This window comes from Parasteatoda tepidariorum, chromosome 7 (assembly GCF_982258835.1).
Source record: "Parasteatoda tepidariorum strain Cologne lab strain chromosome 7, Ptep-v5.0, whole genome shotgun sequence".
NCBI lineage: Eukaryota > Metazoa > Arthropoda > Arachnida > Araneae > Theridiidae > Parasteatoda > Parasteatoda tepidariorum.
The window spans coordinates 61,818,414-61,835,049 of NC_141761.1; the positions used below are offsets into that span (position 1 = coordinate 61,818,414).

At 31.2% G+C, this 16,636-nt stretch overlaps 1 protein-coding gene across 1 annotated transcript; it reads left to right on the top strand.

Moving 5' to 3' along the window:
- Positions 1 to 595: 595 nt before the first annotated feature.
- On the top strand, positions 596 to 1,249 carry LOC122270241 (uncharacterized). The gene has a single exon (XM_043046877.2). The coding sequence runs from the start codon at positions 596 to 598 to the stop codon at positions 1,247 to 1,249; it is 654 nt and encodes a 217-aa protein (XP_042902811.2).
- The last annotated feature ends 15,387 nt before the right edge of the window (positions 1,250 to 16,636 follow it).

Below are 16,636 nucleotides of genomic sequence, written 5' to 3' on the forward strand. Positions count from 1 at the left end.
ATTCGACGATTCTCACATTCACTGATTCGCTCATTCAGTGATTGGATTCTTTTTTCTCTCGTTTCATGTATTCACTATCTAATTCCTTTATTCACTCTTTCATCTCCTCATTTAATATTTATATGAAGAATGAGTTGTAGAAATTCACTATAATGGTGGCATTTGGTGGCTACAAATTTGCAGAGTCCCGCAGTGGACTGATCGTTAAGACAATGTTCCCAGCAGATCACCGAAGTCAAGCAAACTGGTTGCGGTCATTGAGCGGGTGGGAGACCACTTGGATTAGTCTGCGTAGGGACAGAGGGTGTGCGGTATTGGTCCTCGTTAAACTGTTCTACCGTAAAAGGCTCGACTTCACGTGCAGGTCGTCGGGCTACAGAAGCAGGGGTGCCATTCCCTCTGCAGAGGATCAAAATTGTGATGGCATGTCTTTGGATCATTCTCAGGGATGTTTCCCAGACCGTCGCCAATAGCCCATTGTGCAGCTCTAGTGCGACGTAAATGAACTACAACTACATCAACAACTGCAAATTTGTGGCAAAAAAAATCCGATTATCCCATTTTTCTGAGAAATCTTTCATAATACATTTAAGACATGGAGTCCGAAACTTTTTCGGACTCCAAATCCTCATTACAGACCCTAGAGAATCCCACACCAAGGGACATTATAGTCGAAAACATTAAAGGTATTATTCAACACAGGAATTACCGATTCAACTGGATCAAGGCTCACTCGGGGGAAGCTGTAAATGAGGAAGCGGATGCTCTAGCAAAAGCGGGTACTCTGCTCAGTGGGGTAAATTTTTACTACTCTATTGCAAGACCACAGCTTAATTATAAACTACGGCAGGTCAGCAGAGATTTATGGCAAGAAAGGTGGGACCGTTCATCAAACGGGAGACATACCAACAAGTTTTTTTTTCCAAAAGTCAGCGATAAACTTTTAAATTGTGACTTTTACATAAACCAATTCTATACCGCCCACGGAGTGTTTGAAGAACACCAATCGAGATTTTTTCAGAAATCATCTAGCTGCAAATACTACGGCAAAAGCCAAACGGTTCAACATCTAATTGCAGAATGTCCTACATTCTCGACACTCCGGGGGAATCATATTAACATCAGGGAACCAATCGAAAAGTGGTGCAGAACAAAACAACAGCAACAAATCATTAGAGAAATTATTAAAAGCACACTAGAAGATACCATTACAATGGACGATCCGATGGACCCTATACACTTAGGTTGACTTGATGTCTCCCCTCAATACCTGAACTGCCAATCCACTTCTATTTTAACGCGTCATTCCCCTTTTATATTTTTCAAACTTGAGCATCCTGGGGGACTCCGTTGGTCTTCTGTTCTATCACCTCAACACTAATTATAATTCATCTTGATGTTTTTACTCACTTGTATATTCGCTTTTAGCGTTTTTATCAACAAAAATAGACGGGAAAGGAGAAGAAAATAAAGGGATTTTTTTGTTTATTTTTTATTGTATTCACATCTTTAATTGTCTTGTTTTATTTTAGATGTTTATATCTTGTAACTACTCATTATGTATTGTAACACATACTGTATTCTTTGTAACTTTGTTGGGGTCTTCAATACTATTGTAATTTGGCTCAGTATAAGGGTGGGCCGTCGGCTTTAAGCACTATATGGTGGCCCTCCCAGCTGTAGGCATATGACTCTTGTATTTTATGTATTTTATGCACTTCTTGCTTTTTATGTTCTTTTCTGTTTTTACTTGGTTTTAATAAACATTTACCCGTATGCCCTGAATTGGGGCAGGTCGGGGTAAATATTTTCATAAAAAAATATTTTCATAATACATTTAAACGCAACCCTCATTTTTTTCATCGACTCGACACAGGATTTGACGCGGGTAGACTGATGTGTTAAAAAATGACTAATAGTATTTCTTTACAACATTTAAAATGTTAATTCTAATCTTGTTACTAAATTACTTAATTAATTTTTATCTACTCTGCATCCTATACAAAGAATGCCCATTTAATCTTTCTACTAACAACACTTTAAAAATATTCATTATACATTGTATTATATGCCAAGCACATTAAATAATGAAATACAGATGAGTGACTGCTATTGATAGCTTTAAAAATAGTCTTTATACGCAGGATTTTATTTTTCTTTATAGCACCTATACTAAAATACTTACTATTAAGATGTGTTAAAATTTTATGAGAATTAAGTAAAGTTACCAGAAAGTGATCGAAATTACGCTTGGTGATAAAAAGTAAAAACACAAAGACAAAATTAAAATGAAACATGATACAATTTTAGCTGTCAATAGGTTCATTTTAAATATCAGCACTAGTTAAAAAGTGATTCAATTTTTGATTAAACTACTATATTTGATTACAGTTGATAAACTATATGATGTTTTGATTTACTAATATTATTTGAGAAAATCAATATGCTAATATAAAAACTAATATAATTATATTTCAAATTAAATTGTAAAACGGCTATGAATTGTACAAACACTCAGAGAATAAAAATAAATTCGGGTAAAATTTCCGCAATTTATAGAGATAGCATTTCAGGAAAAATAAAAATGAAAACTTAAGTGTGTGGTTTTCAAACTATTTATGTGGTGCTTTTGTCATTCATCCGGTAATAGTTTCATCTGGTTAAAATTTAGCGGAAATTCTGGATTTCAAAATTTTATTTCTTAATATCCCACATTTAATTAATAAATGCGAAACTGAAAAGTAAATCTAACTAAATTAATGGTTCTTATGCCATGCTCTAAGATATAATGATAAAATTACCAAATTTTACCACATTTATTGAACCATATTTTATTGTTAATTTTACCGAAATCTTATCAAAGTGCTTCGATGACAATTACCTAGTCCATAGTTCCAGATATGCGGTAAATTTCATGATATTCTGGTAGTTTTGACAATTTTTTTTTCTCAGAGAACATTTGAGTGCTTTACCTATCCATTATCAATAAATTCAAAATTGTTATAAGAACATCAATAAATTATTGAAAAAATAGATGATTAAATGAATAAATTTATTTATGTTTTATTCCTGTAAAGAAACAAAGAATTTAATTTACTTTTTTTAAATATCCAGTTAAGATTTTGCAATTTCACTCTTTTTATAAATTTATTTTATTTCATAACGAAACAATAAATGAACATAATTTATAATAAGCATAAAAAATGTTTTAGAATATTCTAAAAATTTGTTGGTATAATATGTTTAGTAGTTAGAAGTTATAGTATTAGTAGTTAGTTTAAAATTATTTTAAATAGGACAAATACTATAAGTTGATTAAAAACGTCATTTTTTAAGGGAATTAATTTTTTAATTAAGTAATAACTTACAGCTTAAGTTTTTGGGATTATTTATTTAATAGGTGGAATAATATTTAAAGCATAATATAATGCATCAATGAATAAGCATCTCTACTTTCAAAATGAACATCTAAATTGCGATTTTAAATTAGTTTTGAAACTTAGAAAAAAAGCAAAAATAAATTGCGAAGTGTAAAACCTAAACGAAATGTGTTCCACTCTCGTTTTCTAATATGAGAGTTTTTCGAAAAGTAAAATTCTTCCTTAATTAAATGCATGATGGAATTTAATTTATCTTATAAAAAGAATATTTTTTCTAGTTATCAGGAAAAATAATTTAAAATAAGCTAAATCATGTGGAATAGAATAGAAAAGAATAAAGCTTATCACTTTAAACAAAATTTTGTAAAGAAATATTTCGAGTGTAAAATCATGATCAAAATAAAAAGTGTTGCTATGTAAGAATAGTAATAGACTATTTGAAACCTATCCAAAAAAAATGGAGATTTTTAATAAATAAAATATATTTATTTTGAAAACTATACAATTTTAAAAAAAAAGCACTTAAAGAAATAAAATTCACAAAAACTGCTATGACATTTGTTTTTGTATTAAAATTTATTTAATTTATTTTATTTTAATTTGCTTTTAGAGGATTTGTAATTTTATGGTGAAGATTGATGCAGGATATCTACCACTACAAATATACAGTTCCAAATACCTAGTATATGAGACATGCTAGCTCTATTTTATGTTGGACTACCTTTTTATAGATAAAGGTTGATATAGTCGATGTCTACTCTCCCCACATTGGTGACCCAGACGTGATGTGAACACGCCTACGTTGGCAAAAACGCCCACTTTGATATGAACACGCCTACCTGGACAGTAACGCTTACTTCGTTGGATGGTCCACATTCAATACTTGACTTGCTACTTGTGACTACAACATCATCCACCTCCTAGCGCTGTTGCTGCTCAGTCTCAATCACACGCAACGTATACACTCGACTGCTAAAGGCAACACAGGAGCGACCACGACCGTGAACTTAATACAGCTCTCACAATCAGCGAAAAGTTCGGTGATCTTAATACACCTCTCCCGGCTTCGCGCAACAACAGCAATAATTCAACTAGTGGTATCTATTCATTGAATTCTATCGCAGATATAATTCTGGTGTAAAAATATTTTGTGTAGGTTCTAAGGGTTCATCTTTCTAGACTTTCTAGTTTTTTTTAACTAACCTATTAAAAAGAGGCATAATATGGTTTAAGTCTCCTTCAATATCTATAAAAAGAATGCAATTCTCCAAAATAAATATTTGTGGTTTTACTAATACTATTTCTTATATCATTTTGAACAAGGTCAATGCAAGTAAATTCAGATTTTCCCTTCTAGGTTACTTTACATGATTGAAATTTTCAAACACACAATTTAAAAGCTTGATAGTTATTAGAATATACGTGGTTACGCACAGTTTTTTAAATACAAATTTATAACAGTGAAGAATAGGCCGGGATAGCCTGGTCGGTAGGGCACTGGGTCCATGTCCGAGGGTTCGTGGGTTCGAACCCCGCCGGCCGAAGACTCCCCGTGTAGTAAAGTGACTGATGCACGTTAAATCTGTCGAGTGGCAAAAGTCCTCTATGTTCCCATAACAAATCAATACCTCTGGGAGTACTGGATTGGAGATCGATCGTTCTCTGAATCAGGTCAAAATTACGATCTGTGGATGAATGAATGGATGTATGAATAGATCCGCCCTATAAGCGGGTGTGACGTATAGTGGGGCAGAAGTTGAATTCTTGTTCATAGATGGCGTCACTGGAAAACAAGAACAATCACACCCCCTCTGCCTAAAAAGAAACAGACATACGTCAACAACAACAACAGTGAGGATTTCTCGGGAAATTTTAGAAGATTATGGGGACCTTTACCTACTTAAAGGGAACGTGAAAATATATGCACTAATTAGGTGCTTTTATTGGTTACCAATAATACAATATTTAGGAACCTATTACGACAATAATAGTAGTGCCGATTAAGACACCATTAAAAACATCACTGGTGCCAATAGTTTTTTGTAGATTACTTTTCTTAAAGCTCCGTAAAAGGATAAATACTGTTGTTACTAATAGCACTAATATTGTCACAATCAACTTACGGGGAACAATGTTGGCTCACGGGATAGAGAGCCTGCCTCCCAATGAGATGACCCAGCTTCAAATCCCAGCGGTGGCTAGTTGATACGAATCCTGCTCCCGGCTTGCACCGATAACAGTGCCATAAAATAACCTCAGTGGTAGACGGATCATGTGCTAGAATCTCCTTTCCGTTGGGCAACTCGTGGGAGTTTTCGTGGTTTTCCTCTCCATGCAAATGCTGGTTACTTCCATCAAAAGTTCATCCTCGATAGTTAGTTTGTCTTAGTTCTTTATCCAAGTACTCCTTAGTCTTCTGACTTGAGTTTAAACTTACAATGCTACAGAATTAAACATTGATTCTCGTAAACTTAGAATTGGGTGGGCTATTTAACATCGGTTATAAAACAAAATAATCTTTGGAGATTTTAACGTCACGGTGCTTACAGATCTATTGTTTAGCCCTGTTACTACAGTGTACTTAAAGAGGACTTTCTTCATATTTTAATTATTACTCGCTATTATTCTCGATGACTTAGCGTTTTGAATTTCACCCGAACAGACATTTTAAATGTTCAACTGCCGTAATAACTGTTGACTTTAAGTAATTTATAAACTTTATTTAACGACGCATGCATCACAAGGATAAATATAGCAATATAAGCAAGCGGTTTCAAATTAGGTATTACATAATAACGTTACGATCTGCTATTTAGGCTATTTATTGAATGTGCCAGTCAGAATAGCCTGGTTGGTAGGGCGCTGAACTCAGGTTTGTTAGAACAGGATTTCTAATTCAGCCGGCCGAAGACTCTCCTTGTAGTAAATGGTGACTGGTGCATGTTAAATGTGTCGCGTCAAAAAGTCCTCCATGCTCCCATAACAAATCAATACCTCTGGGGGTACTGAATTGTAGATTGATTGTTCTGATTTAGATTGATTGTGGTTCAGGTCAAAATTACGATCTGTGGATGAAGGATTGGATGCACGAATGGGTCCACCCTATAAGCGGGTGTAGCGTATGGGTGTGGCAGAAATCGAATTTTTGGCCATAGATGGCGCCTCTGGAAAGCAAGAATAATCGCACCCTCTCTGTCTTAATGACCGACGAAAACAATAAAAACAACAACAACGTTGAATGTACTATGCGCAAAATGAAAAACTGTCCACCCCGAATAACTTTTGATCGAATAATCGGATATCTTCACGTTCTAAGACTCAATCTTAATGATTTGAGAGGGTGACCTTAAATATGCTAATTAGTTAGAGCAGACGATATTTTAAGTTGCAAAATCAGACACAAAAACGTACTTTCTCTGAATAAATATGCCTATTTTTCGAAGAATTCGGATTTCTGACCCCCTAATCATCGGGGATAGCCGCAATCTGGAATATATGGTCAGGAGAGCGATCTATAAGTTTGGACCTCTTAATATAAATTTTATTTTTAGCGAGCATATTTCACCATATCTCTAGAATTTTTTAAGCAAATTGAAAATTTTTTGCACACAAATGTGAAATTCGTTTATCCAAAGATAATTTCTTGAAAAATATAACTGTTACTAAATTATTATTTTTTTTTATTTTATTTAACAATGGTTGAAAAACTGTTGAATTGAAAGGTATGTATTCACATGTTAAACTACCAAATTCGAACCAAATTGGTAGAATAGTTCTTGAGAAGTGGAATTTTAAAGAAGGTGTAATTTTAAAATTCGAGTGTGCAGGAGCTATTCAACTAATTTTGCTCTAATTTTGTGTTTTGCCATTTAAAATTATCCAAGAAAACAATGCAAAAAATTATGCCTCACAAATCAAAATCTTTTAGACTATTATAAAATAAAATAATAAAAAAATATATATTTTCGAAAAAGTTTTATTTTGTACAGAAATTATCTTTGAATAAACGAACTTATGGTTGCGAGCAAAGATTTTTAATTCGCTTAAAAAGTTCTCGAGATATAGCTAAATATGCGAAAGTAAAATTAAAAATAAAAAGTTCAAACTTTAAACCTTTTTCATGATCAAGCTAAGCTAAGCCTATTTTGCAGAATGCATCTACAAAAACTTTTTAAATATAATTATTTAATGCTTATTCAAAAAAAACTAAAAATATATATCCAAATAAAAAAGCTCTACAAAAACTCTTGCAAGTAGAATTTAATATAAACAAAGTGATGTTTCTCAGTGGCAATATCTCTAGAAGCGCGTTATTGGAAATTCTCGTTCTTTCTTTGGAGACGTGGAAGAAATCGAAAATTGCTGGAGGACCGTTATATGGATTTCAAACAGTAACTTCTTCCAGTCTAATGGTATGGACATAATTCGATACAAAACGACGTTTTGCGATAAAAAAAATAAAAAAGATATCTATTCTTTAGTAATAAACTTCTTCCCTTACAGATCAATCTTCTTGACGTTCAATTTCTTAGAAATTTTTCATTTACATCATTATGTGCGTTTATTTTGGAAGAAACTAAGCTGTTGATTTAAGTTCGAATATACTTGCTTATTAAAATATATTGTGCAATAAATATTGGACATGCATGAAACTTTTTTGCGATTTATTTGAAATGTGTCAAATAAAATTGTAATTTTTGATGAAAATTTACAAAATTTTACGAAATTATCGAAATTATAATTTCATACATATATGTGACAAGTTATTTAAAAAAATTATTTTATGAAATCTGCTGATTAAAGTGAATTCTCAACGATGTTAGAAAGTCACTTACCAAGTGAAACGTTTCCGTTAAAATCATCTCCTAGAAACGGACCCACCCACTGGAAATAACAAATTAATTAATTTTCGACATAAGATTTGTTTTATTTATCTATGTGCACGTTATTTTTATAACAAACATTTCTTACTGTGACGCTGTTTTTACTAAAGTTTTATTTTTAATAAGTATAATATATTTACATAGTTTAGGATGATAATATTCATCTAAAAAAGGAAACTTGAACTACCTTTTGTTAAAATTTTACTAATTCAATAATTTATTACTACTGTTAAAAACAGGTTTATTCAGAGAAAGAACGTTTTTCTTTAGGATTCCGTATTTAAAATATCGTCCGTAATTACTTAGCATATTCATTCCTCGGTAACCCCCTCAAACTATTACGATTGAGTCCTAGAACGTGAAGGTTCGATCATTAGAATCCGAATCTTCCGGCGTTAGATCAAAAGTAATTCTGAGTAGTCCGTTTTTTATTTTGTGCTCTGTACTACCTTTCGTAAAGAACCAAAGAAAAATAAATGCAAAAAAAGTACAATAAATTTTCAGTGAAACCTATTTTTGATTAAATGGAGCAGTACATTATGAGAAGTCACATTTGTCATTCTTTAAATAAAAGGTTCAATACTTAATTGTAAGCCTATGAGTCATTAAAACGATAGACATAATTTTGAGAAAATGAAAATCATTTAAAAATTTTAAGTATTTGAAAAGTTTTTTAAATGTTTAAGCAATTTGCACATTTCAAAGCACATATAGTATGCTAATCTCATTCATAATATACATTAAAGGATTAAGTTTAATAAGTGTCGTTTCCCGGAATTACCTCAGCATCGATTATTGATCTGATTAGATATTATTTCGAATAATAATATCCAATCAGGCAAATAAGCTATTTATAGTAAAATTTAATATTTTAATGTAAAAAAAAATGACGAAAAATCATGTAAAAAAAATTGACGAAAAATCAATGCGTTATTTTTTTCTCAGTTATTCTTTCATGTTATTCTTTTTTTACATCCTCCAAATCATATTTTGCCATGGTTTAGAAGTTCTATATTAACTATAGTTCTCTTCTTCCATATTTTGCCTAAAAATGTCAAGCAAGCGTATGTATAAGGCAAGCGTATTTTTCATCACCAATACAACACCAAATGTATTTGATTTAATATGTCAACCAGAAAATGTTAGGAAATATCGAAATGCTAATAATTATATTTCAAGAACACTAAATGGCTCTACGTAATTTCAATGCAGTTAGATACTTTATTTATAAAATATTTACAAATATATGCACAAGTTTTTTTTTTTGATTAGCATTAAAGGTGTTTCCTATTTCATTTAAAAATAAGACAGCTGATTCAGAAGATTTACTCAAAAAATAGAAATACCGAATAAATTTTTTTAAAAAGCAATGAGAAAAATAATTTGCATAATCTGTAAAGTCCTGAAGAATATTTTTTCTCGGAAAACAATAGCAGGTTCTAACTATCATTTGAGGAGATCATCAAACTAGGTTTTTTTTCCTTGCCTTTTTGCTAAAAAAAGAAAAATAAATTATTCCATCCCGTGTAAGAAAAATCCTATTTTTATTCTAAGTTTATTCCCTTTTCTTAGAAAATCACGCAAAAATAAACAAACTAAGATTTAGATTAATGATTTTGGTTTATTCGACCATTTGAAACTCAATAATATGCAGGAAATGATGACTTTTGTTGCGTTCTTCTATCGAAATCCATTGGCAAAATCTCTGATTTGAATAACGGAAATGTAATTTATGCAACAAAAAGAACATATTTAAAACTTAAAAACATTCTTTCCATTTATTTTTAGCAGCATATTGAATTTCAAATTTAATAATAATGTTTAATATTCATTAATTTATGTTAACAATACAATATTCAGGATTTAGGTCAAACTGAGCAAAATAGTTTTTAAAAAAATTTAATAAACATTGAAAAGTAATTTTTTTAAACGCAATTTTAGGAAGTTTTACATTTACATAATTTTTTAAGCTCATGTCCCATTAATACAAAAGTTTCACATGCATAATTTTTCTCATATTTATTATAACATAAATGTACATACCTATTAACAGCAAGCAACTAACTTTATTAAACTATTTTATAACGAAAATAAAACTTACAGGCGAAATCCCTTTATAACGAAAGTCTTTAATGGCAGGAAAGTGTTTGCAGGGTCACTCGCAAATCGATAGAAATTTTGCACCGAAATAAATTTTTGAAGTTAGTTGAATATATTTTAGTGTATTCCAATGTACACACTCAGAAAAAAAACTCAATTTTAACGATTCGGAAATCCTTGAGCTGTATATCGCTAATTTTGATAATCATTTCGTCACAAAATCACGATATTTGTGATAACACGTGAACTCTCAAATCCATGACAAAAATATTTCTTTAATTCGAATCCTCATTCTATTACATTGTGGGAAATAGTACACAAGAATGAAGACTAGACAATCGAAAATATTAAAGTAATGAAATCAGCCGACCGACCGATATCAAAGATTTGACCTTGTACCAGGAAGATACCGGGATCGAATCCCGCTTCGGCCAACCGTGAAACTTTTTTTTTGTTCTATCTGTCTCTGTTTTGTGCTGTTCGGATGACATTTTTCCACATACAAACTGGAATCCCGCTTCGAGCAACCGTGTAACTTACGGTTTGTTCTATCTGTCTCTCTTTTGTGCTGTTCGGATGACATTTTTTCACGTACAAACTGGAATCCCGCTTTGGGCAACCGTGTAACTTACGGTTTGTTCTATCTGTCTCTCTTTCGTGCTGTTCAGATGACATTTTTCCACGTGCAAACTGGAATCCCGCTTCGGGCAACCGTTAATTTATTGAATTTATTGAAATTACATACATTTGCTGACTTGTGTGCTCAATATAGACTTATAAGTCATTGTCAAGTAGAAAATACAGAAAGAACAATTCAGAGAAGGACATCACAAAGAATACATCCAGGGTTACGGCGGGATTCGAACCCGCTACCTCCACGCTTAACAGAGCGTTTGGACCGGCGATACCGCTCGGTCAGGGAGGCCCCACAACCGTTAACTTACGGTTTGTTCTATCTGTCTCTCTTTCGTGCTGCTCGGATGACATTTTTCCACGTACAAACTGGAATCCCGCTTTGGGCAACCGTGTAACTTACGGTTTGTTCCATCTGTCTCGATTTTGTGCTGTTCAGATGACATTTTTCCACGCCCAGCATCAGGAAATAATTTGAAAAGTTTGTACGTTAAGCAAGACGAGGACTTTTTGTTTCTTCTTTTTTTTGAAAAAATAGACTGGCGAAATATTTTTTTAACTTTGACAAAATTCATCTTTCGAAAGAAGTGATGACTGTTATTTCATCACTTTGATGGAAATCTTTGCTCGGAGCATATAGCCGAAAATTGAAAGAATTTGTCCAAATTGAAGAAAGTTTCGTGATATTTGAGTATCCATTTTTTAAAGTGCAATTATAAAATCACGAAATTCCCCTTACACGAGAAACTTATGACGGAAAATAGTATGAAATTCCTATTTCACGAATAAGAGAACAACAATAACATGCTTTTGATGACGTTTCTATGAATTAATACCCCCTAAGAAAAAATATTCTCACAGAAAAATAGTTCACTGGTATAAAACTGGTACAAATTAACGAAACTAAATTTTTTGTTTACGACCTTCAATCTTATTAATATTTATAATGATTATTTGTAAAGTCGAAGTCTTTCAAATAACTTATATTTATTAGTTATAAATTATTGAATTAGTGGAATTTTAACAAAAGGATGCTCAAATTTCCTTTTTTAGATGAATATTATCGTCTTAAACTATGTAAATATATTATAATTACTGAAAATTAAACTTTAGTGATAACAACATCTGAGTAAGAAATGTTTGTCATAAAAATAGCGTGCACATAGATAAATAAAAATCAATCTTATGTTGAAAAGTAATTGCCTTCATTGAAAAAAATTCGTAATTCAGATTTGTAAATATTTATTCTTGATTGTTTTTCCTTTTAATATTTGCCCATAAATAACAAACTGGATGAAAAAAATAAATTAATTTTAATTAAAATCGAACGCAATACACATTTTACATGTAAATTACGGAAATTAGTACAGAAATGAGCAATTAAATTTAAATAAAAATGTTTCAATTTATAGTTTTTTGTAATATTTTATTTCCCAATTTCCACATATTTAAAAATAAATATTAAATTTATGTTATTCATTTCAGTTAAGCATTAAAATAATTTACAGTTATTTTTATTCAATTAAAAAAAACTTTTTTCTTTTCCTTCAAAATAATTGTTAATTCCAGTGGAGAGGTTCGTTTTTAGGAAATGATTTTAAGAGGAAAAGTTTTCCTTGATAAGTTACTTTCTAACCATTTAATAACTTTTAACATTATATATCTGCAAACTAAATATATGACTTAAAATTCTTTTTTCGTATGAAAAATTTGAAAACACTGATATTGCACTGAAAACTAGACCGCAAATCGAAATACCCAACGCTGAAGCGAGAAAAAAAAAACCTCCCCTGCTTACTGTAAACAAATACCACGTGCGAATTTAAAGAGCCGTCATAAAACATTTCTTTCTCCTCCATTCCTTCCCCCTAAAAACCACGTGCATGTGAGTCATACTACTCTCATTTTGAGTAGAAGGTCAAATCTACATGTATCTGAAACCATATGGGCATACAATGTCATCTTCTGGCAGAAATTTGTTTTTTTAAAACGTTCCAGGACACTGGCACAAATGAGTGACGGCCGGGGGTGAACAAGAAAACGCTCTGGCACACCGGCGTGTCGGCCGGGAAGTGAGTGAGTTTCTTGCTGGCAGTCAGCGCGAAAGGGTTAAGGATTCACTTTAATCAACAAACTTCATCAGATAAATTATTATTATTATTATTAAATTTTCATCGAAGAATTTTCCAAATAGCTTGTAACATAAATGTATGGAATTATAATTTTAATAATTCCCTTAAAATTTTATAAATTTCCGTCAAAATTAAAAATTTTATTTAACGCATTGCAAGTAGGACAGAAAAAAATAGGGTTTTTTTTTAAAAATTTCTACGATTCATACAAACGTTTAAATAGTGGTGGTAAAACTATTTCGTTTCCGCTCTGTTTTTCAAAGAAATTATTCATTCGTGATTACAAAAAACATACATGATTCAGTATATGGATGAAATCAGTACTACAATCGTTCGTCGTAATTTCTTTTGAAACTGAAGTTGTAGCTATAGTAACAATTTTGATCCAACTTATATGAAATCTTATCTACCACTTTCTCAAAAATTTTATCTATAACAGCTGTAATAAATATTTTGGAAAATTTACCCGCATGCAATGCGTTAAGTTTTCGTTAAAAAAGAGTTTTCTACTTTCCTAAGGCTATAATGTATTAACACCATGATGGTATAAGAAATTTTGTAGTAAAACATCTTTCATGTCATAAAATTGAAGCATTTTTATAAGGACAAGTCATATTTTATGATCATTTATTCAACACAAGTTCATAGAACTCTAACATCACTTTTTTTAAAAGCCTTAATGTTTCATTTTGTATTTCCATAGGTTTTTCTCATTCTCTATCTTTTTCTATCAAATAAATTAAAACTAGTGAAGCTTAAAAAATAAATTATTAGCAAGCAAGTTTTGTCTGTGTTACCCTGATAACTGGCAGACTGAGTAACTGAATAAATAATATTTTTCGTATAAAATCATTCAACATGCTTTCAAAATATTGATAAAATGACAATGAAATTTCTAGGGGTATTTGTTCGCTTTTGACAATATAAATAACTTGTTTATTTTTATGTCTATCTTCTTTTACGTTGAAAATACCACATGCCCTCATAAATACCTGGTCGAAAAAAATTCAACATTTTCTTGAGATCATAAAAATATCCACTAGTGTAAGGATTTGAAAATGCACTTTTATGTGGTTTCGAACAATTTAGTGTAAAATATTTTTCTCCATTTTAGAGACATAGCTTCTGAGTTCTTTTAAAAACGTATTTTTTATATTCACTACACTGTAATTCAAACATCAAATATTTTTGCTGGATTTACATGACTTTTTTTTTGTCTCGTACATATTTTTGATACCTTGAAACATTTTTTTTTGTTAATATATTTCTTAAAATGAGCGTTCCTTTTATTCATTCAAATTTATATTTTCATTCATTTTTATATTATTTTTAACTATGTCTGACTTTTTTAGAATAATATTTTAAACCTACTCTCATTCAGTTTCTACATGCTTGATATTTAATTTTTGGTCAAAAATCTAATCATTATTGTCATTATATTTTGAAATTCATAGTGTTATTCTTTTACTATGTTGTTATTATTTCAGAAATTTCAGAAAAAAGTATCAATACAAGAAAGGAATGAAATAAAAATAAAAATATGACCACCGAAGCCGACGTCTTCAGGGGGTACCGGCCTCGGTAGCCATTAAAAACAAAACCATTTCTATTTGAGGGAGAAGCAAATGCTTAAAAAATCTCCCTCAGTACCCCGATGGTTTTGTATAGAGGTCCAGGAAAAACAAGATACATTCAAAATAATTAACAAATTAAGAAAAGAAAATTAATCAAATCATCAGAAAAACTCACTAAGTCACAAGTCAAGCATCAACTTCAAAAGTAAGTAGAGGAAAAGAAAACACTAAAAACTGAAAAACCAACGCCCCCTATTATAATGCGCAGAAGAAGTTTAAAATGAAATGGAAAAGGTCAGGAGAAAGAAATACGTAGACAAATTAATAGATTGCTTAACTGGGGCTGCTCAGTTAAGACTAGAATTGCGCCCTGTTAAAAGAAAAAATTATATAAAAACTTAGAAACCATCAATCATTTTTTTAATTAAAAAATTAACATTACAAAAATTAAATGGAAAATCATTTTTACTCAAATTATTTAAAAAATTATCCACAGCTTCCCGAAAACTTTCAACATTATTGCAAATTTTCTTGATCCTAACTAATTGTGAAAAAACAAGATTCTATTTTCTGTTCACCAAAAGATCTAATTGTTTAAAATACTAATAAATGGTAATATTTAGACGTGGGAAGTAAAGGCACAAGCGTAAGCAAACAGAATTCCTTTTAGAACATATATGTTAAGCGAATAATTTTAACTTTAGTAGAAAAACTGTTTTCTGCCAAGAAAAAACAATTATTGCGAAGCAATCATCGGGATTGGTGAGCGGTAGCGAACAGGGGGCTTACAATTTGCAGCCTGTATGTGAAGTGGTTAGGAAGCTGACATCACATCAGAAAGGTCCTGGGTTTGAATCTCGGACAAAGCATGGATGTTTTTTCATTCTCTCTACTATCTGTCCTTATTGTGGGAGCGACGTTGGCCCACCTAATATGGTGCAACTAAAAAAGTGACAAGCAAATCTGTCCTACTGATAGCTGAATTACGAGTGTCAATCCGATGGGCATTGGACAAAAAATATGTAATGCAATCTCATGTATAGTGTTTAACATATTACAACGGTATTACAAATTTAGAAGTAAAAGAAATAAAACACATGCATTTTCAAGCAGCAACAGCATCAAGAGGCTAGTTTTATATAATATTTGAAAAATATATGATATTAAAATTTTTTGAAGAAAATGTAAATTTATACAGAATATCTGAAATAAATCCAATTAACAACAGGAACGTTTTTACTAGAAACTAAATCTACTGAAAAACAAATAGTATTTACGAAATAAAAATTGAAAATTAAAAATTAAAAATTAAAATGGTAAAAATTAAAATGGAAAGTAAAAATTAAAGTGGAAAAATTAAAATGGAAAGCACTGACAACAGGACAGTGTCATCAAAAGAACATTGCCATGCCGTTAGTGAAGAAGCGCTTTCTGCGGTTGGTGGCAAAACAACACAAACAACTATACTACTTTACAACCCTGAGGAAGAGCAATAAACTAGAAACAAATGCAGATCAGATGAAGATAATGTACTGAAATACCGAAAATCGAGAAATCGGGAAATAGAAAATTCGAAAAGTAAGAGGTTATTCTGATGGGAATTTCCTCGTTCGGAAAAAAGTCCAATAGATTTGAGCATAAAACTGGTTTATTTGCCAAAAGGGAAACTCTCAAGAATATGAATTAAATATCTAATGTTATAAGTTCAGGAAGAGGTAATCAAAATTGTTTAATGTTTTTTAAACCTTTTCCATAATTGTTTTTTAAATATTTGCTCATGTTTGTGGCATTTCACCATCGACCGCAGAGCTTACTCCTGCACTAACGGCCTAGAAGTGCTCCTTGATGAAGCTGCCATGTAATCAGAACTTCCCAGTTCCAATTTTATTCTTTATTTTATAAATACTTTCCATTGTGCAGTACTTTCAATACTA

Excerpts from the sequence above, each read along its gene's own strand:
- LOC122270241 (XM_043046877.2), top strand. The coding sequence starts at position 596 with ATGGAGTCCGAAACTTTTTCGGACTCCAAATCCTCATTACAGACCCTA.